The sequence below is a fragment of the Egretta garzetta genome, unplaced genomic scaffold, assembly GCF_000687185.1.
Source record: "Egretta garzetta isolate BGI_Z169 unplaced genomic scaffold, ASM68718v1 scaffold117, whole genome shotgun sequence".
NCBI lineage: Eukaryota > Metazoa > Chordata > Aves > Pelecaniformes > Ardeidae > Egretta > Egretta garzetta.
In genome coordinates this window covers 2,681,838-2,704,501 of record NW_009260479.1, presented here as the reverse complement: position 1 = coordinate 2,704,501, position 22,664 = coordinate 2,681,838, and the positions used below count along the sequence as shown (strand labels likewise).

The 22,664-nt window shown below is 38.1% G+C and overlaps 1 protein-coding gene across 1 annotated transcript in view; it reads right to left on the bottom strand.

Annotated features, from left to right (window-relative positions):
• Positions 1–8,992: 8,992 nt before the first annotated feature.
• LOC104130992 (sodium channel protein type 5 subunit alpha-like) overlaps positions 8,993–22,664 on the bottom strand; it is a 47,158-nt gene continuing 33,486 nt past the window's right edge. Inside the window, exons 18-25 of the mRNA XM_035899626.1 lie at positions 19,994–20,201; positions 18,416–18,504; positions 16,354–16,608; positions 15,392–15,445; positions 14,290–14,431; positions 12,560–12,660; positions 11,499–11,763; positions 8,993–10,143 (exon numbers count right to left, since the gene is read on the bottom strand). Coding sequence (XP_035755519.1) covers positions 8,993–10,143; positions 11,499–11,763; positions 12,560–12,660; positions 14,290–14,431; positions 15,392–15,445; positions 16,354–16,608; positions 18,416–18,504; positions 19,994–20,201 — 2,265 coding nt within the window. The remainder of the gene's footprint in view (positions 10,144–11,498; positions 11,764–12,559; positions 12,661–14,289; positions 14,432–15,391; positions 15,446–16,353; positions 16,609–18,415; positions 18,505–19,993; positions 20,202–22,664) is intronic.

The following is a 22,664-nucleotide window of genomic DNA, read 5'->3' as shown; positions in this document are numbered from 1 at the left end:
TGTATAATCCTTTAGGCATAAACCGTTGACCAAGTCTGGGACTAGGATTGGATCCAGCCGCACCTAGACTCCTCTCTGAGGGAGTTTAGAAAGCAAGGGGATCTTTTCTGAACCTCATGACTCAACGGGAGGGTCCCCCTGACAGTTTTGTCTGACCCTGTCCTCTGTGCAGTAAATAACAAAGTGTACCTTGCCATCGAATCTCAAACTATTGTCGCAGTTACCACTGAACTTTGTTAACTCACTGTTTTACACCAATAAACCACATTATTTTTGCCTCCCTCTCGCTCCATCCGTGACAGCACCTCACCCTTGCCCACCTCCTCCTGGCCTTTCTCCATTGTAAGGTTTTATTGGGCGGTCATAGGGAAGGAAGAAAATACCTTTGCCCCAGACTGAATATGGGGTAAATGTAGAAAATTGAGTTGGGCAATATCAGTTTAACAAACAAGTTTCTCTTTTGGCAGCCAAGTATATCTATGCATGTCAGCATGCACGTAATGAAGCAATACGCCAAAGCAAAACAAAAAAAATGCCGAGATAAATTTTGATTTTAAAAAAAACCTTCTGTTTTATTTGAGATGGTGTTCAAATGAAGTAGAGTATCGGTTTAAGCATTTTAAGCATTTAGTTAATGCTTCTATTATTTTTATTTATTTATATATTTGTTTTTATATATTTATTATTATTTATAACAATAACAATAATACTTTTCTCATTTATTATGCATTTTAAGCGTTTATTTAAGCATGTTTCAGGCTGAAACTCCAGGCTATGAACTGATCAGAACGTACAGTGCAAACATATTTTAGATAGAGTATTCTTAAATAAATACCAACCAGTCACATGAGCAGCAGCATTAACAAAACCCCAGCTTTTCCTGTGACACTGTATTTTGGTGGTGGATTACCAGGTGCATAAGAAAGCGTAGCATACACTCGCTTTACCCATGCTTGTACATTAATACTCTCTCTTTCCTATCCGGAGTTTTTGGGTGTTTGCCATCTGGATTATTGGCTGTTTGTTAAGGGATGAGCCCCCTACTTGGGGGGAAAGTAGGCGACCTTAAGTGTTATCCATTATATTTGATGTTCTTGAAGCCATCGAATATTCCACCTTTTGCACAGCAGACAAAACAATTTATAGGAGGAAGCTGAAGATAAGTAGTGTTGAAGGCTAACTCAGAAGTTTAGAATTGTTTGATAAACAATAATAATAACATTTAATCATCTATAATCAGAAAAATATAGTTAGCATTCTTAGAGCAAGGGCATCGTGAAGCAAGTAGGCCTGGGAAGGACAACTAATGAAGATGTTTTGAAAACATCCGAAACTGGGCAAGCAAGCCCAAGGTCCCTGTATCCTTAACTGAACTACCCTCATTATAACACTAAAAAGCACACTGCCAGGTGAAGACCCTTCCTCACAGAACATGCTGAGCACAAATAAAGGGTACCGTAGCTTTAAATGAATGCAAGGTTCGCAGGAAACAATAAGAAATGGAAGTGATTAAGCGTGAAATAACCGATAACTGTTGCTCTGAGTGTATAAAATGCTGCCGTGTATAACTGGGGTGTCCTAGCTTTGTGGAGCTACCACCTAGCACCCACCTCGGTGCAGAAATGAAATAAATATCCAATGTCTCTCCTGAGTGTGGGACAATTGACTTCTTACTGCATGCCAGGCCACAAATCCGCATTTCGGACACCAGTAGGGTGGATGTAATGGACATAAGCACAAGTTTTATATTGAATGGGATGTCAGAGAGCCTGAGAAGTGAGTGATGGGCACTACATATGCATGGGGAGGAACTGAGTGCCATTCTCCAAAGGTGATGTGGTGGGGTCTTGCTGCTATTTGGATTAAAACTTACTGCTGTTTCATTGAAGAGGGGTGTATTCGGTTTGTGTGGCAAGGTTTTGGTAGTGGGGGGGCTACAAGGGTGGCTTCTGTGAGAAGTTGCCAGAAGCTTTCCCTGAGTCCACCACTGACCAAGGCCAAGCCCATCAGAGACGGTGGAAGCGCCTCTGTGATAACATATTTAAGGAAAAAAACCTGCTGCAGAACAGTAGCTGGGGAGAGAAGAGAAGTGAGAGGCTTGGAGCAGATATCCTCCTTGCAGTCCACGGAGGACCCCACACCAGAGCAGGTGGATATACCTTGAAGGAAGCTGTGACCCCTTGGAAAGACCATGATGGAGCAGGTTCCTGGCAGGAGCTGTGGCCCCATGAGGAAAGGAGCCCAGGCTGGGGCAGGTTTGCTGGCCGGGCTGGTGACCGCACGGGGACCCACGCTGGAGCAGACTGCTCCTGAGGGACTGCACCCCATGGGAGGGATGGACCCAGGCTGGAGCAGTTCGTGAAGAGCTGCAGCCCATGGGAAGGACCCATACTGGAGCAGTTCATGGAGGACTGTCTGCTGTGGGAGGGACCCCACACTGGAGCAGGGAGGAGTGTGAGGAGTCCTGCCCTGAGCAGGAAGGAGTAGCAGGGACAGTGTGGGGTGAACTGACACCAACCCCCGTTCCCTGTCCCCCTGCACTGCTAAGGGAGAGAAATTGGGAGTGAAGTTGAGCCCGGGAAGAAGGGAGGGATGGGGGAAAGGTGTTTTAAGATTCAGGGGGTTTTGTCCTCTCCTACTGATTTCATTGGTAATAAATTAAACTAATTTCATCAAGTTGGGTCTGTTTTGCCTATGACGTTAACTGGCAAGTGATCTCTCCCTGTCCTTATCTCGACCCATGAGCCTTTCATTATATTTTCTCTCCCCCATCCTGTTGAAGAGGGGAGCGATAGAGTGGCTTTGGTGGGCACCTGGCATCCAGCCAAGGTCAACCCATCACAAGGGGGAGAAATTTTCTGCAGACGCTGTTTGGAAAGGGGTGGGGCGGGAAGCAGCAGCTGGAAGTATTTTGGTGGATTTCTGTGTACAGATATTGAAGAATCTGTCTTCTTACACAAACACGGATTTCTGGCTGCAGCAGTTACAAGCTTCACTAATAGCAGCAGCAAACAACATATCAAGTGAAGAACAAAAGGATGACTTTCTATTTGCCTCCTTATGTCTGTATTACTACTCCAGCCATAGGTACACAGAAAAAATAGATAATTGAAGGAGTGGTATGAAATCTTTGCTGGTAAATTCTGCAGAGAATGCTAAGACTGGTAGCATAGTAGGACCACTATTAAAATATGATCTCCACTTCTGTTCTCCTCATTTCAAGAAGGGTATGAATATCCCCTGGAACCCGGAGAGAAGAGAGAACTGCATTGCCCTCAGTCTGCAGCTCTGCATTAAGGTAATGACTATTACCAAAATCAGCTTGGCCTATCTTGCCTTAGCTCCATGGAACCATGAAGCAGATAACTGCAACAGATTTGCTCAAACAGCTATATTTTCCTTGAGGGGCTGCCAAAGCATCTCTATTGCTCTTTCAAAAGTCTCTGTAGATCAATAAAACCACTTACTATGTTGATGCCTTCACATATTTCCTCTGGAATTGGCAGGGCAAAGAGCCTAAACTTGTGCCACTACATTCAACTCTGAAATATCTCAATATCTTTATCCAAATACTTATAATGGATGGGCGTACTGAAGAGACTCTCAGAAAGCAACACAACATGATGTTGTCGAAGTTACAGAGGACTCATCATTTTGTTCCCAGGGGTGGACAGATAAGAAATCTCTTGTTAATTTGCACTAAACTGTCACCCTGCCGTACAGAGAGACTAGAACTGCGTACCTGAAATAGTACTGGCTGGTGTAGACTCAGACCCCCAGGCAATACAAATGGCCATTGATTAATGTGGGTAAGTCCTGTTTAGGCATAATATTTAAGTTTGAAAAGTGTGTGGCTACTGCCATGGAATCATAGAGTAACTTAGATTGGAAGAGACCTCTAAAGTTCAACCAACTCAACTTAAGGCAGATCCACCTTCAAAGGCAGATTCAAGTTCGGAGCTAGATCAGGCTGGTCAGTGTCTTGTCCAGTCAAGTTCTGAATTTCTCCAAGGACAGAGATGCCACAACATCTCTTGGCGATTTGTTCCAAAGTTTATCCACCTCACTGCAGAGTTTCTTCCTAATGTCTAATCAGAATTTCCGTTGTTGGAACTTGTGCCTGTTGACTCCTACCTGTATCCCTGTGTACATCTGAGTTTGGCTCTCACTTCTCTACAACCACCCGCTGGGTAGTTGAAGTCAAAAGTAAGGTCCACACTTTCAACTTTTCTTTTTGAGAATGAACAAACCAATCTTTCAGCTTTTCCTCCTATGTTACATGCTCCAACATCTTGATGGCCCTCCACTGGACTTCCTCTAATATCTCTTCTTTTGAGGAGCCCCAAACTGGACACTGCTCCAGTTGCATGAATTTTTAACAGATGTGGAATTTGATTCTTAATCATTTATGACTACCACTTGGTAGTAGAGTCTGGAAAGCTGTGGCTGAATTAGTAAAACCTGACATAAACTGGGACAGTATGTGCCTTTTTAAATCAAAACTTAGACTATTTGTTGCCAGACTGAGGATGAAGTAGGAATTTTCCTTCTATTCAAAATATCAGAAATATTGGGCATCTTGCCTTTCAGTGTAGATCAAATCAAACAATTTTCCAGGAACTGCTTATGTATTTCTTAGCAATATAGACCTCTAAGATACTGGTGGAGTCTTTTTTTATGATACAGTTTTCACCTCCGGAATGGAAATCTTCCGTTTGTTACGTGAGCAGGGAAAGTACAGTGGATGCTCTTCTCAACCTTCCTAGATTTAGCAGGCAATATGTGATTGCCAGTGATTTCCAAAGCGTGTATTTAACATACCAGATAAGCCTTTCTCATCCAAAGTTCACGTTTGCTCCCCATCCTTTTCCGTTCTCTTTTCCTGAACTTCTATTTCCTGTTCAAGGTTTCTTTTGTAACAGCTGCTTCCAATCAATCTGACCTTTTAGTTGTACCATTTCTTGTTCTTCTAATCTCGCATTTCAGGCTATCCTCCTCCCCCTAGCAACTGGTGACACTTCGGGATGCCAAATGGGAAGGATTGTGAGGCTGCTGCTTGGTTAGTCATCACAATCTGTGGCGTTTTCTTACCTTTATCTCGCATCTGAGGTACTGTGATAAGTGAATTGGCTGTTGGGATTACTGAGCCTCCATTCTTAATTTCCTGTTATGTCTCTGTATCATTCTTGGTATTGATGAAATGCAAGGTGGACAATGACTTTTTTATAATGCTATTAAAAATATTACTATGAATCTGTGAATTTAATGACTAAAGCTTCTAAATAGCTACTAATAAGCTACTAAAACTTCTGACAAGGGTTATCCAAACCTCAGAATAACTAAAGAAACCACTGGATTCGTTCAGATATGAGAAGAAAGAAGGGAAAGACGGCAGAAAGTCAAATAGTTATTCCTTCTACACCATCATCTATGTGTAAGAGCCAAGTTAGTTGATGTGCACATAAGTTTTGGCTTGCACGGGCAGTCGTTGCGTGGGCTTCGACCACACAGATTTAGCAGACAGTACGTTAAGTTAGTGGTAAACTGTAAAAAGGAAGAAGGCTGGGAAACCACAGAGAAGGCTCACTGGAGTGAGACCTGCCCAAAACATGGTGATCCTACCTGCCAGGACAGCAATATGCTTGCTGAATTAGGTCTCAGTAACTACAATAGCTCTGTTCAGTTCTCCAAGGTATCTCCAAGGCAACTGCAAAGCAGAAGGGGACTGATAGCTGGAATGGATGTTACTGATGAGCAGAAACTCTGGGACAGGGTATAGGGTGTTCATGCTGAAGGCAGCCCATGTCCTGAGGAGCAGAAGAGATTGGCAGCTCTGCATGTGCCAGGCCCACTTTACCATTCATCTCTGTGAAGCAATTGGCAAAACCTTTCCTTGGCAGGTGAGACACAGAGGCTTCCGAAAGTAAGCCTGTAAAGTCTGCTGAAGCAAGTCTGAATCAGGCTCACTATTAGCTGGCGGTAGTTAACAATAGTATTTAAACACAGTTCCTCCATCCTTGTAAATTTTTTCATAAATATTGAAAAATGTGTTCTACTCAGTTTCTGCATAATATGATAGACCTCTTCATAGATCTCTTCTCCATCACCTCTAGTAATAATCCTGACCTCTGCCTAAAGCTGCTGCAGTTGTAGGGTGTGCTATTCTTATGGGTACCTTCACTCTAAATATGAGTTAGAAAACGTATTTTGGCATGTCTTCTTGTAAAACTGTCCTGGTTTTGGCTGGGACAGAGTTAATTTTCTTCCTAATAGCTGGCATAGCGCTGTGTTTTGGATTTAGTACTAAGCAATGTTGATAACACACTGATGGTTTAGTTGTTGCTTAGTGCTTACACCAGTCAAGGACTTTTTCATCTTTCCATGCTCTACCAGGGGCACAAGAGGCTGGGAGGGGGCACAGCCAGGACAGCTGACCCCAACTGGCCAAAAGGCTATCCCAGATCATAGGGCGTCATGCACAGGGGAGTTGGCCGGGGCGGGAGGAGAGCTTCAGCAGGCAATTTGGATTTTGGGCAATTCCAGCATGAAGAAGCTGCAACAGCTGGATATCACCATTCTCTTTTCAACCCTGCAATAGTGTGCTAGGGCTACTTCAATTCTGAAGCAATCCTAAAAAATTGGTCAGACTTTTAAATGTGCACTGTGGTGAATTCAGGTGCTTTTGTATATTTCTGAGGTAAAATAATCACTAAGGATGTGCTTACGCCAGGTGTGATTCTGTCCAAAATTGCTGTCCCTTCAATGGAAATAAAGTGTTCATCTTCAAAGTTTTTTCTAATTCTGGACTAGGGCACAGCATCTGCTATTGCACCCAACATAATTTTAAATTGTAAAGATCAGATTAATTTAAAAAAAAAAAAAAATTGGCACTTCGTTACATTCTTAGTATTTAAAATTCTCTTATATGGCTTTTGCAGTCCTTCCTTCTTTTCCAATACGCAAGGACAAAACCCTCCTACCTCTTTCCTAACAAACATTTCTTGCTACAGTGCTATGGAGTTATGCTTGAAACCACCGCCCTGGAAGATCCAAGCACACCGGACAATGTTTGGGGGGGGTTTCAGGGGCAGTACTTCACAGCCATTATGGTCTGTCAGTCTGTCACGTGTAACAACCAGAACAGTCAGCACCTCCTGAGAACGTGGCTAGCTTGGGAGCCCAGGACAGAAAAAAGAGAAGGATGACATTATTTTCTGTAGTTATTTACAATTAATTTAATACCTCCATGCTGAAGTGTAGGAGCTGGACATCTCTTTCATGCAAGACTGGCAATAGTCTAAAACATAGTAAACGCTGCCATCTAACGGTATCTGATCGTTGCACAAAAGCTGTCGGCTCATTCCCGCTCACACCGAACAGAATAAATAGTTTCAGCTCCAAAGCATCACTGTGCACCCCAGGCACAAAAGCAATCCAAGCTGGACAGGAGTAGGTCTCAAGCAGACCCACCGAGTGTCTGCATCCCCCTGCCCAGCGCTGCTGACACCAACTGCAAATTTCTGGGTTATATTAAGAGGTCTGCAGACCTTTATTAATTTTTTTCTGAACGTAAGCTCGTTCTGGAAGTAATAAAAGCGAGTTCAAACCATATTGTATCTGAACTCTTTAACTCTCAGATTTCACAGGCCCTTATTTGTCCTACAAATAACTTAGATTTTACTGTATCTGTCATATTTTAATAGTATTTAACAAGGCAAATGACAGTAAAAAATGAGTAATCATCTTACTCTTCCTGATATTCTTGGCCTGAAAGTGTTAAATCTTTTCTGATACCCTGTAGTCAGTTTTCTTGTGCTAATAGGTAGCTGGTTTTGGAAAATTATATTACTGTGGTTCTATCCCTCTAATAACAGATTATGTGTTGTAATAAACTAAAACAAATTATTATTATTATTATTACTACTATTATTATTATTATTATTAACTCTTACCAAACAGACAAAAATGTGTAAGCATCTGAACTCTTTATTGAAGAATCTAAACCAGTCCTGTTTCATCAGAAGTTCTGAGGCCACCACAACACTTCACCTGACTAATTCAGACTGCAAAAAACCAGTAAAAGTAATATTAATACACATTGCTTATATGTGACTTTTTGCAGAACTAATGAAATAAATGCTTCCTCTAACTTTAATAAATGTTGTTGTGTAAGATATACCATGAACTCCTTTTCAGATTACTACATCATACTTTCTATGACATTGGGATGAATTATAATAATGAAATTTTATGTACATTAATTCTTAAGAATTTCTGGAAATAATAGCTCTTGCATCACATCCTTTGATTTTGGTAACTATTATTATCACAATTTTCATACACTGAATGATACAAAGAACAAATTAACTACAACTTTCAAGCACAGACACCCAAGGTTGATACGTTAAATCCATTTAGGTGCACGCGTAAAGACACCTCAAAAATTCTCCAGCATAAACAAATCCATCCAAAGGCACTAGGAGGAAGATGGTCCCAAACAACACCGAAATTAGCGGTTGATTATACTCAAGTGTCTTGAACAAGCTCTTTTACAGAAAACCCAGTAATTACTTAATTTTGCTACAATAACCAGTTTTTCAAACCAGGCTTTATCTCTAAAGAGATATACATTGTTCTACAGCGTTGTGTGCTTATAAATCGTATTACAGTTACAACTGATCTTTTACAGATTTCTTCTGTAAACACAGAAATACGAAGTAATACAAAAAAATGACAGGTGTAAAAAGTGACTCACCTACTCCAGTAGCTGAGGAAAAATATGCCATGGTTTGATCTTCCCCTAGTATTTATGACATAGTTGTTTAAATCTTAATTGTTTTAAGGATCATTTGCAAAATTGAACAATCACAATATTTAAAGGCTGCCATTGTTATTCTAAATTTAGAGTATTATGCTCTGGGATCAAAACATTTTCTCCATCTGAAAATAACTGATATCAGTTTAATAAAAAATGCTGCAGCATGGGGCAACCTTATGTGTCCACGTTATCGCTATCTGTTTCAGCAATACCATCATAAAATAAAGGGAGAGATATGGAAGATGTAGTCAGTGATTTATCTAGCTTCCTACCATTATTTTCATTAAGCATTGATGCAATAAGACTTTCCTTCTCGTGCGTTTCTTCTTCAAAGACAGCACTGCTATAATGTTTATGTCGGTATAAGGAAGATTTATTTTTAAAAGAACGGTGCGTCAAATACTTCCTGAAGGCCCTTTGAATAATAAGAGCCGATACCTCCTCTTGTTTTCTTTTAAGGGTAGTAGTAATTGGCTTGTAAGAAATTTTAGATGGATTGGCAGCCATAAATTTTTCTTCCATGTGTAATTCAAGACCACCCAAATCCCCAGATTCTCCCAAGACCCTTTTAGTAAAAGCAAGCAAGATATCCAAGCAGTGGATCTTATCGCCACTAACTATAGGGAGGTCCATGGATATGAGCTGGATTTTATTAGGCTTTGGAATGCGTAAGGGTTCTGCCAGAGCATCTGCAAAGTCTGAAAGAGCAGAATATTCAATAAACTGTGTTGCCTGAGGATCAAATTTTCCCCAGGTCTCATAAAACATATCAAAGTCATCCTCACAAAGAGGATCTGTGCTTTCTTCAGTGGCAACACTGAAGTTCTCTAAAATGACAGCTATGTACATATTTACAACAATGAGAAATGATATAATGACATAGCTTACAAAAAATAAAATACCAACCTCCTTATTTGTGCAATTTTTTTTCTGTTCCTCTGTTAAATGTAAGTTGGGAGCACATGAATTAGATCCTTTTAACAGAGGGACCAAAAGACCATCCCAGCCAGCCGATGTTGTAATTTGGAAGAGACAGAGAATGCTACTATCAAAGGTTTGAAAGTTGAAAAGGTTATCAATCCCACCTTCCCAGCCAACACAGGCAAAGTTCGTCATGCCCACAATGGCGTAAATGAACATAACCAGAAAAAGCAAAAGACCGATGTTGAACAGTGCAGGAAGAGACATCAGTAACGCAAAAAGAAGAGTTCGAATTCCTCTAGCTTTTCGAATTAATCTCAGGATTCGGCCAATTCGTGCCAAACGAAAAATTCTCAAAAGTGTAGGAGAGAAGAAAGTTCGAAAGCCTTCAGAAAGTCCAATACCTTTGAAATTAAAAAGAAAGCAAGATGTGAAATTCCCTATTTATGTCTACTTTGTTATATTCTGTGCTTCAGGTGTTGAGTAACACTGATATTACATCACTTTCAACTAAAACATTATCATCAATACCGCAATTCCTTACAAAAGAGCTTAGGAGAAGAAAGACAAATGACAAGAATTTTAAACATTAAAGAGCTATCAAGATTATGCATCATTTGGAAACTGCATTCTCCCAGATTTCTCTAATTCATGGGATGAAATTATGCATTGCTCAAGTACTTAAAAAATCCTTTTAAATCCATTAAGCTCCTGTGCTGGAATCTATGGGGCTTATCTCCTAGCTGCTGTCTGATTGCTGGTTCTTCTATAGGTCTAAGCCACATGTTAAATGTGAAACTTTCATTAATGCTTGGTATTTGAAAGACATCAGAGACGAGCAAGAAGAAAATAAAGGAAAACTGTCTTTCAGTATTTGTCCTCCTTCACACCTCACTCTATGATCCTACTGCCAGAGTAATGAGTTCCTTCAGCAATACAGTAGTAATGTATATGACCAGAAATAGATGACTTAAGAAGCTAGCATCCCTCTGGGTTGCATTGGATAGCAAAGGGGTACTGTGCTCAGGGACAAAGCAGAGACTCAGATCGCTTTTTCTTTCTCATCCTTTATTCTATGCTATAACCTGAGCCTGAGTAGGGAGCACAGACCAAATAAACTGTACAAGAAACTAAAGCCATATATGACCCTTTGTAGAGGAAATGATAAGCATCTAGTTTTATTTGAAAAGAAAAGCAAAACCAAGCCACTTTTAATAAGACTTTTCACAGTCACAAATAATGGCCAAGATTTAGAGTGGTGCTGAGCAGTTAAATTTTCCTGAGCTTTCTAAATCAGCCCTCAGGATCTGCCTTCTTGAAAGAAAGTCCTGGAAACTGAAATAAATCTTTCTAATTTTTCATACAAATGTATTTTTAACCTGAATTTACTTTTACTATGAAAACAACAGTTAATGTGATTACACGTAAATTGAAAGCATAAAAACATCAAGACAACTGTTTAAGTACAATAACTTTGAAAAGATGTTACTGCATTAAATTCCCATTCTGTTAATTACTTAATAAAATTCATACTTTAAAAGAATTTTGAAAACCATCCATTTTCCTCTTAGTACTCTGCAAAAATATAGGGGAAAACAAAAATTTACCCTTTTAGGAAGAATCACTTGGTACATAGTTTGAAAAAGTACAATGGAACTGGAATTTTTTTATCAGATATATGTAACTGTTTACTTCATACTGAAATTTGATTTAGTATTGGTAAGTCACATTACCTGATCTAATAACGATTGATACTTACTAACTAGTGAAAGGACCACAACAGCTAAATCAAACATGTTCCAGCCACTGGTGAAGAAGTAATGTCTTAGGGCTAGTATTTTTATGACACATTCCCCAGTAAATACTGCCACAAAAAAAAAGTTGATTTTATTAAGAACATCCTTGATGCCGTTCTGACTATTTTCTGCCATCATAATGACCATATTTAGACAGATCAAAGTCACAACGGTAATGTCAAATGCTCTGTGTGATACTATATCAAACAGTAATCCTTGGAACACATTCTGTGGAGAGAAAGAGAAGAATTGCTTAATGCTACTTCTAAGACCCAGCCTACATTCAAATATTTATCAGTAATTGTGCTTAGAAAGAGATTTTAAGAGAATATAAATTTCACAATAAGCTACTAGAAGCATTTTTAGGTGATTTTTTTAGACCTTCAAAGAAAACTTGGCTAAGTATTTTCAGGTATCATGAAACCACATTTCCTTAGAAAAAAAATTACACAGCAGGAACATATTCAGAGTACACTGTGATTGCACACTTTTAAGAGAAATACTTATTGAAGCAGATATTTTAGGATAAGCAATTCTAATTAAAATGTCATAAATGAGAAAAACTCTGAATAGTTACTAGGTGAAGCCAGGCCTGGAATTAAGTTTAAGAAACTATAAGAAATAAAGCATAAGATTATTTAAAAGTAAACAACAGCCATGGGGCAGGTACTACTCATTATTCATTCTCAACTGCAATAATCCAACCTAGCTGCAGAAGCAATATCATGGAACTTAAGTAACCAAGATCATGTTATGAATATCAAATACTTAACATGAACCTTTATAAATTGGTTGTACATTTGAATAGGTGATAAATAGGCCTGTAAATTTCCTTAATTAATACCAACAAAGAAAGACTGCATTAGATGGAATTAAGAAAAAGAGAGTAAAATGTAATTACTACATTGAATGAGGAAGATGATGGGCTCTAACGTGAAGTTTATTTCTAGATGCCGGGCTACTGAGTTCAAATATGGTCACCATTTTTATATCTTCTATCATATTCTACTTAAGATGGTCTCACCAATGGTCTTGGGATGGGTTTTTGAGGTTTCTTGGATCCAAGTTTTTTTAGGGCATTATAGTACTTTTTCTGTTCCTCAGTCAAAAATAGATCTTTTCCACCTAAGTAAAGGGAAAGAATACTGTTGTTCAGCTGCAGTTTAAGCTGTCAACTAAATAAACACCAGCAAGTTTATGTAAAAAACCCTAAGTTACAGCTGTTGTGAGTGGGATCTAAGAGAGCACAGAGACAAAATGTGTCTTCACCATTTCTCCTTCTCCCCTTGTTCTTTGAAAATACGTACTGCAAAAAGCTGATCAGGGTTTGATCCTGAAAGTCTTGCCTAGGCAGCGTTCCCGAGTAAGTTTCCTCAACTGTGAGAGCCTTTCTGAAGTTTTATAAATCTGTTTCATATTTTTAAAATCATGTAAGACTCATTAACTTTCCATTTATATTTTTGGGAAAGGTAGGAACAGAAGTATATTGCTGGGCTAGCAAGTAAATGGAGGATTATGAATAAGCACTTTGCAACCAAGTTCTGTGGGGCGGTTCCTGATGAAGAATTTCTGGTGCTCATCTGATTACCATCTACACCACCTGTATCACTTAGCAGTCACTGTGAACTGAGCATTCAGGAGAAGGAACTTGTCATAAAAGCATTGAATGATTAGCATTTTGTAAAAAAACACATAACAAAGTTCAGTAGGGCTTCTGCACTTTCAATCACTCTGGCAAGACCTCCGAAAATAAATGGCTCCTGCAGAGGTTCTGTCTTCTGAATGTGAACTTTGAAACTGTGAACTTTCTGCTGAGGTCTGCTTTTGTGGTAATTTTTTAATGAGCAAGATGCTTATTTGTTTTAAAACTTCCAAGTGGATTAATTGACTCAATTTCCCTTGATATTCTGGATACTTTAAGCCCCTAAATGAATCAGGGACAGAACTCAATTGACAAATAAGCTTGGCACAAAGAAGCTGAAGTATACCAGGGAAGGTTGACTGTTGCTTTAGTTTGGTTGTTGCATTTTCCATTCTAAGATTTTGCCTTCCATTTCCTACTGAATAAAAAGAACAGGGAATCTAGCAACTGAGGAGAAAAGTGCAAGCAGTCAGTGCTTCCTGGGCTTTAAGAAGCCCTTAAATTTCTAGACGGTCTCTTCCTGAGGCCATGGCTTGCATCTCAATGCAGAAATTTTTAAAAACCCCAGGAAATTAATCTGTAGGGCTACTCTACTGACAACAGGATTTTTTAAATGGAGTTAGTTGTAGAAGAAGTTCTGATTAACAAGACTATTTCAAGTTTCTTTACCAGGAAAGCAGTGGTTACCGCTCCCATGAGCAATAGTGTTTCTTGATTATCCATATCACATTTGTCAGGTGTTTACTTTGAGCAAAAAGAGTTATTCAGTTCTCCAAAGTAAAATCTTCAAAGCAAAAGAAAAGAATTCCACTCTCCGGTAGCAAAGTCTATATAACTTTTTCTGGCTTCTGTTTTCTGAAACTACTACTCCTTCCTCCTCATCCTCCTACTTAAAACAAATTAAGGACTTAGCATGAAAACAGAATTTACAGGTAAATTACTAAAAGCTTTGAGGAAAAGCGGACTCCTATTTTCGAAGCTTGGTATCTAAATATTATTTTAAATTTCTCCAGTCAAATAGTTATCTGAAAATGTTAAGACATCTAGATGTCAAACTAGCATTCACTTAATCAAACTGGGATTGCGAGACCCTGAATTAGCTCATGTAGTACTTATCTTTTTCCTTTGTTGGTTAAAATTGCTGATAACCACTCCAATGAAAAGGTTCAGCATGAAGAAAGATCCAAAAATAATGAAAATCACAAAATACATATACATGGCTAAGAATGCTTCAAACTTTGGCTGTTCATCTATCTGTTAAAAAAAAAAAATCAAACCAGAAAAATAATATTGGTAAAAATCACATAATCACAGCTTTATCATTTCCGATTTATAATAACAAATCTTTTTATTGTCAGGAGGGATAAATTATTTCTACACATTTAAACCTGTATTTAGCTGTAGTACAAGTAGTACAACTGTCTTGTTCTATGTTGTTACTATTTGTAAAGACAATTCCAAAGATACATAGCCAAATCCAGCACTAGCAAATTCTTAAGTAATAGATAAACAGTTCCACTCAGAAGTGATACTGCAAATGCCTAGGTTAGAAAAACAACTCATCCTAACCATAATGGTGAACCACCATCCCCTTGAATGCTAACCCAGAGAAGAAGCAGTTTTAATAAGCCAGCTCACTATGGTCAGCTCTACAAGGAATGATCTTTTTAATGAGCTACATTCAAAAGTAGAGCGCTTGAATGAATAAGGAAAATGCAAATTAAATTAAACACAGAAAAGTGTACTAGTGAGAGAGTGAGAAACAACACATGGAAATGGGGAAGAAATATAAGGATGTTAAATATAGGAAAGAAAACCTCCAGAAATAACTCCTGAACATGCACACCATTTTAAAGTTACTGTACTCATTCAAAAAAGATGAAAATTTGCTTCAGAGGCACAGTCCCTCCAAGACCTTCTGAACTCTGTTCCCAAAACACACTTGTCCAAAACTTGCAACATCTTGCCCTCTGCATTCTTATCATAGTAGGGTTTTGTGTGGCGTCACTATGTATTTGACCAGTTTTCTTTTGGTATATTTGGTATATTTGATATTTGGTACCCCAAGGATTATTCTTTCACGCCGTAGTTTGAGGCGTTCATCCGTTTGTATTTCTGACTTGATATTGCAAACAAAGCTGGAAAATTAATTGTATAGATAGAAAAGAAAAAAAAGGAAGGGAAAAGAACAAAAATTTCATTTTAGTGACGTACCTTACGTGAATCCACTGCTGCATACATAATATCCATCCAACCTTTAAAAGTTGCCTGGAAAAAATGCATTATTAAGGTCATTATCACTAAAATAAAAATAAAAAAAAGAATTACGTAGAGCTAATATAAATGCATTAAGAGTTGTGGAGAAGTGAGCAGTGTGCTATAAAAAACGTGCATCACTTCCAAAGACCTGCTCGGAAGTATGATTCACTGGAGCTTAGTAAAGACAAAAAAAAAATTATTCCCTGAAAAGAAAAAAAAAGAAACTTGCCATGAAACCTGTGAAATGTGCTTTAATGTTAACTCTCATTGAATTGAAATTTCTGTAAATTCTCTGCTTTTTGAAAGTTTCAGCTTAACTAGCAAATATATCCTAAAAGGAAAAAAACAGTTCCTAAGAAAACAGCAGATGATTCCTTCCTGCAATTTTTAGCAACTCTGCAGAATCAAAGAACACTTTGGAGGATCCAGGGCAAAGGACTTCATCTAGGACAGATACAGGGGTAACAGCCACTTTTAAAATGCCTTTCTCTCCTTTGTTGTCATATTAGGGAGATCAATAAATCAGCATCCCAGTACTTTGTGACTTATATAATAAAAGAAAATACAGAAATACAAATAAACTGCATTGTGCTTTTTCTTTCTCATCCACTCTGGACTAGCTTTTACTAAAGAAAATAAGAATAACTTTAAATCCAGTAGCATGCAGACTATTTCAGGCTTAGTATTAAAACAAAATTAGAAAGCCGTGAAACACAGATTTTAGCACAAGGTTGCATATGCTAAAGTGTTCTTTAGGAGGAACTGAGCACCTTATAGATAAGAAAAATATTTATGGAAGCTAAAGAAATCCCCAATTTCAGTGAGATAAACAGAAGCGTGGTGGTCTCCCATGATTGGGCTGCTCAACACATTTCCATAAAAAACCCCAAACCGAGCATTTTCTTTATAGAACTTACCACTTGAAGAAGAGCCAAGTATCCCATCCCAACGTTATCAAAGTTTACATCACTATTTGTCCACGTTCCATTATAGTAAGAGCAATTGTCTCTGTTATCAATTAGACTGATATTTCCTTTCTTGAGTGTGCATTTTGAAAATTTTTTTCCAAGTAATTTTACTCCTGCAATGTTAAATAGGAGCCAGAAGACAATACAGACGAGCAAAACGTTCAAGATTGAGGGGATAGCTCCCAAGAGTGCATTCACAACAACCTTAAATGAATGAAAAGAATGAATTATTCACACTCGATAGAACACCTTCCAAGAAAACCACTTATTTTTTCTTCTTCTGTATCTATTGCAGATTCTCACCCATACAAAAACTAGTAGATGACAAATTTAAAGCCAGCCTCCAGCCCAACTTCAAGCTTGTCTTAACATGTAATTCTGTGATATCTGCCTTGCCTTTCTGAGGAAGGAAGCAAAACAGATGGCAAACAGAATTATCTTTGGGTAAAAAAATACATAAAATAAATAATGAGTCTGTAGTAGCTATGGGATCTAAAAACCAGGTACAGGGGAATGGGTTGTATGCTCTGTATTTACTACAATATCATAAATAACCCTCTCTCTTATCTTGGAGGGGTTTTGTAAGAGAACAACTGTTTGCTCTCCATAAGGAACCTCACCCAATAACCACTGGCAACTGACTGCGCACAGTACACAACGTAGGGAAGTTTGGCTTCCAGAAGACTGAGTTGTTTTGGTCAGCGCTCTTCCTTCACGTAGGCTTGCTTGGCGACAAGGTGAATGCAAACCCATGACGAGCGGTAAACCTTTTCTGGGTATGGTACCAGTGAAAATGGGATTCCAGCTTTTGGTATCTGTGCTGGTGACGTCAAGGGACGTGACCCAAGCAGTGATAAGAACTCTTATTCGTGAATCCAGGACCATGATTCTAACAGGCAGGACCCCACTTGTTGCCAGAGGGAATTTGAGGATTATTTATTTCTTGTCACCATTTTCTACCACTCTATCATGGAGCATTGTGAAAATCTCTCTGGAAATGTTTCACTGTTATCATTATGAGAAAATTCTGAGCCTTTTATCCTGGCCTCAGATAATATCTGTATACCAGAAATACATAGAATGAAGCATGTTGAAGGGACCTCTGCAGATCAGCTGTTCCAACATAGACCAAGTTGCTCGGCATCTTGTCCAGTCAAGTTCTGGATTTTTCCAAGACTGGAGATTCAGCAGCCTCTCTGGACAATCTATTGCAATGCTCTACACCCACAATGTCATCTTTTTTCCAAGGTAGCTAACTGGAGTATCCCTCACAGCCATCTCATTCTCTCTCATTTTCTCACTGCAGGCCTACCAGAAAACATTAGTACCATTTCTTGCATAACCTCCCATTAAGTAGTTGAAGACAAAAATTAAATCTCTTATCTAATTAGATCCCAACTAAATCCTCCCTTTAACGTTCTCTTCTCCAGACAGAACAAGCTCCATTCTCTCAGCCTCTCCTTTCCAGTCCCCTGACCATCCTGGTGGCACTTTGCTGGACACTCTCCGGTATGTTAATATCTTTCCTACACTGGGGAGTCCCAAACTCAACACAATACTCCAGATTCATTCTCACAGGTACCAAAAACAGAAGAGTGAATTGCCTAGTGTTCTGGCCAGAGTTGTGTTAAAAAATCCCAGTCTGTGGTAGATCTTCTTCATTGCTCTGCTGACTTTCAGAGAAGTACAGGTCTAAAAAAATTCTTGTTTAGTTTGTTCTGCAAATTGCACTGAAACTGGAAACAAGGGAAACTGTTCCAGTGTTCACATTACTATACATAACAGTTCCTTGTGGTAGCACATTATAATTCAATTTCCTTATTTCATTTGTATTTATACATTTCTGTGGAAGTGTTTGGTATTACTTCAAAATAACAACCATAAGATGTAAGTAGGCCACCTGAACCACCTTCATGCCATCAAGTCCAAAAATAGAGATTCAAATTGTAATTTTCACAAAAGCTTCAAATGCAGCTATTGCAAAATATGCACACACACCCAAAATCCTTACCTTTATCCCTTCAAATCTTGACAAAGCTCGAAGAGGCCTCAGTGCTCTAAGAGTCCTGAGAGATTTCAGGGCACTCCCAGAGGAACAAGGTGATGTGTCTTTGGAAACAGTATTTAGTCCCCAGGAAACAAATGATAGCTGTGTTCATTTAATTGAAACTGAGATTATTAAACGGTATACAAAAATGTATTTTATTTGTGTCAGTAGACAATCACAGGCTGAATGTTACAGGATCTTTGACCAGTAAGTCAAATGAAGAAAATGCACAAAGTTATCATAAAATTATTTTACTTCCTTCTATCCTAATATTTTAAAAATAATGGAATTCTTTCATTCTAATTTGAAACTTTTTTCTTTTTTTTTTTTCAAAAGCATTTCATATAATTTTTTTTGAATGCTAAAATAACAACCAAATTGGTTACTATGGTAATTTCATACACTACAAGACCAGAAAGGATTATTCAAATAAAGTATTTCCATTTTCTGCATGGTTATTCTCAGAAGTGTATACAGCAATTCCTTATTATAACTTAAGATGGTGATGTGAAACATCACATTTAAAAATGCGAAACATTTTTAAAAGTCTTCAGTTTAAATTTTCGTAAGAGAGAAAAAAACCTGAAAACATTAGAAAATTGTTTCAATAATTACGTTTTTTTTTTCACTATTCATGATTTGCCTTTTCCCTCCTATTTGAATTTGTTGTCTCATTGTCTAGCCATTGGATATTTTCATGCTTTTCCTCTGTTTTGGACAGCACTGCTATTAATATTACAGAACTGTAATTGCTAAAGTCATGCTATATATTCTTTGTAGATAGTGATAATATTAGATTTTTCCGTTGAAAATTTCTAGTACTTCACAACGTTTGATGCTAACTATTCAGAGGCTAGCAAACAGCTACTCAGACATTTCCAGAAGTCAGCTGTTTAGATGTCCTTATTTTAAAATATCTAACTTCTGTATCTTCCCAGGGTATTTTTGACAAGCAAAAATATTCCATTTTTATATGGCAAGATTACATTATTTAACTTTGTCTGAATTCAGAATAAATCTGTATAGATTCAACACTGCACTTCCTCCATTTCACTATTGATGATTTCAATATTCCTCTTTATCGCTGTAGGAAGGATTGCTAGGATTTCTTTGGTTGCAAAGCAAAACATACTTTCCTACGTCTTTAACTCTCTGGTAAATGATTTCTCCAACAATACTTTTCAACTCCCTTTACCATCTAAATTTCTTCTTCTTTAAGGAAGCAACTCTACTTTTTTCTGTTTCTAAATGCTGGAACTGCCAACAGCTTCACATTTTTCTAGCATCTTAATTAATTTACTTTTATTTCTGATCTCTAATTGCAATCTCTCTCTGCACTCTAAAAGGTTTTTATAAGCAACATGTTCCTCAATGACAGTGATATCTAATAAACTTTTTTTCTGATTATTATTTACAATTTCCATTTAAATTTGTCCTAAAGTCTCTTTTGATTGCAATTTTTTTCAGCTTTTGGCAGCTTACGCTTGTGTTTATTCAAAATCAGATTTTACATGTAGTTCTCTATATAGAAAATACCAAAATTCAGAATGTAAGACAAGCTGAATATTATACTTACACATACAATGATGAAGTCAAGCCAACACCAGGCATTTGTGAAATAACTGTGCAAGCCATAAGCTACCCATTTCAGAAGCATCTCCATGAAAAAGATGTAAGTAAATATTTTATCAGCATACTCTAGGAGCATTTTCACTTTTTTTCTCTCCTGCAGGTGAATATCTTCGAATGCCTGGAATTTCAGAATTCAGTTTTAAAACACTTCTGCAGTTTTATGGAAAATGATTTTAAAATTGCACAAGAATACACAGTTTGGCTTATTATAACCATTTCATATTAAACTATGGGCAACCACCATTTAGTTTTATACTTAGAAGTAAAAACCTAAATTGTAAACTAAGTAACAACTCATTTTCAGGTTGGTTGAAAAATCACATACTTTCAGTTGTTTATGCTCAACATTTCTTCAAAAAATATCTGATGAGGCCAACCATGGCCACCAAAAATCTTGGCTTCCGAAGCTAGTGGATAATTTTGAAGGAGTTGGTCTAAAATTCTTCATAAGAAAGCTTGAACTGAACACATTAACCACTGTCTTTCAGACCTAGACTTTCCAAAGGACTCATCTTTAGTCAGCCTGCAATTGTAATACAGATATGAAAAACTATGACAAACACCTTGTCTGGAACTGTTCATTCCTGGAGTTTCATATTTTTTCACCCAAACCTTGACATTACTTTGATGTAAATAAGGGTTTAAGAAAATGTTTTGCTGATTGCTGTAGTTTGCATCATTGTTTGCTTCTGTTTAATACACTTGCTGCCTTGCTAACTTATTTGAACCATTTGATGTTTCCAATCTATTCCCAATTAACACCTTGCACTATTTCCTCACCAAGCCTCTGGCAGTATCTTTATTCTTCCTTTCATCCATTTCTCCCCTATCTTATAGCTCCATCTCCACTTCATTTCTCTTTTGCTGCCAACATTTCTAATGACCTATCCCTCCATTTTCACCACCACTATTTCCCCCTTACAAATCCACATCTGTCATTACTTTTACTAAAAATTTTTCTTACTTATGTATATATATCAGAAGCCACTCTGCACCACACCCTTCCCCACACCCTATGATTCCTAGACAAATTACTCAACGTCCTCTTGTCTCCTTCTCTTTCACACTATGTCTGAAGAGTTCAATTTATCTCCAGAGCACATCAGGACATTTAACAACTTCCCTTTCTCCTCCCCTCATTCAAATCTGTGTCCCCTTCTCTGACATTGCCTCTGCAGCTGCTAACTTTCTGGCTTATTTCTTGCCATAAGATGAGCAAAAAAGTTGAAATGAGATGTTTAAGAGTCTGTCCTCTCAAGAGGACTACACCATCTCACATCCTTAGGATGTTGGAACACAACATCTTTGTTTTGTAAAAGAGCAAATGAAGTGTAGAGAGATCGAAAAGTCACTTGGCTGTAGACTGTGACAAATGTCAGGAACCAAACAGAGGGCATCAAAACTTTAATCCATATCCAGTGTCAACATATATCAGCTCTTCACTTAACAGCTCCTTACCTGACCGTGAAACCTCTTATTCTGCTATTATTTTTTAATAAGTTCATTAACAGTTATCACCTTCTAAGGAAATAGCAGGCTATGTTACATGGGAGACGGACCCAGATGGTCCACAGACCTTTGATCAGGGGAGCATGGTATAGCAAAGACACCTCAGTGGTTTTGCAAGGATTAGCTCAGCTACAGCAGGCCTTAGCAGTTATAAGTTATCACCAGCAACACTAAACCATTAAATGTTTCTTGCAGAAACACCTGAGTGCCTCTACTATGTGTCTCCAGTGCTCTGGGAGAAGATGATTATTTAGGTATTATAGCCGACCTGATTTGCTCCCCTGTATTTATGACATGCTAAACCCAGTCTAAAAGGCCATTGATAAGGGAGAACAGGAGCATAACCAGGTGTTTAGATCAAGTGAGACCTGAAATAATAAACTCTCATAAAATCGTCACTGTGTGGCCATTTTATATTCCCTCTGAAAGAAACACGGGGCAGAGACCCTCCTATGTATAGTTACCAACAGCCTGGTAAAGCTTACGCAACTCCTCTTCTGCAGTGCAAGAAAACAGTAATACTGCTTCTGGACCTACATGGTCTCTGAAGCAGTGGTCATTCAATTGCGCTACAATTAGGAGAAATGTCTACAGTGCAGAGCTGTCACTGTGTCCACAGGGCTAGTAATTTGACTGTGGGTAACTGACAACTCCCAGCATTCACCTACATAAACCTATTTACCATTTCTACCTTTTTTTTCTGAGCAAATTTGATAATTAGCATAGTTTTTTTCAGTGTTTAACCTTGGCTACCTTGATTTCCATCTCTAGTCAAATCACCCATTCATCAGCAGTGATGTTCTTTCAGACTTGTAACTACTAACTCTCCTTTCCTCTGAGTGCTGAGCACTCACCATGTACTTCTCTATGCATTCTTTCTATGATCGCCACCTCACTTAATTTACTTTCAAGCCATGGACATGCCTGATAACCTTATAAACAAACAGAAAATGGATGAGTCCTTTTTTGCAAGAGAACAACAATATCTTAGGAATGTGAAAGTTCTCAACACCACACTACATCTTTGATGAAAATTAATTGTTATTGTTTTGTTATTTTGCATATGGATACC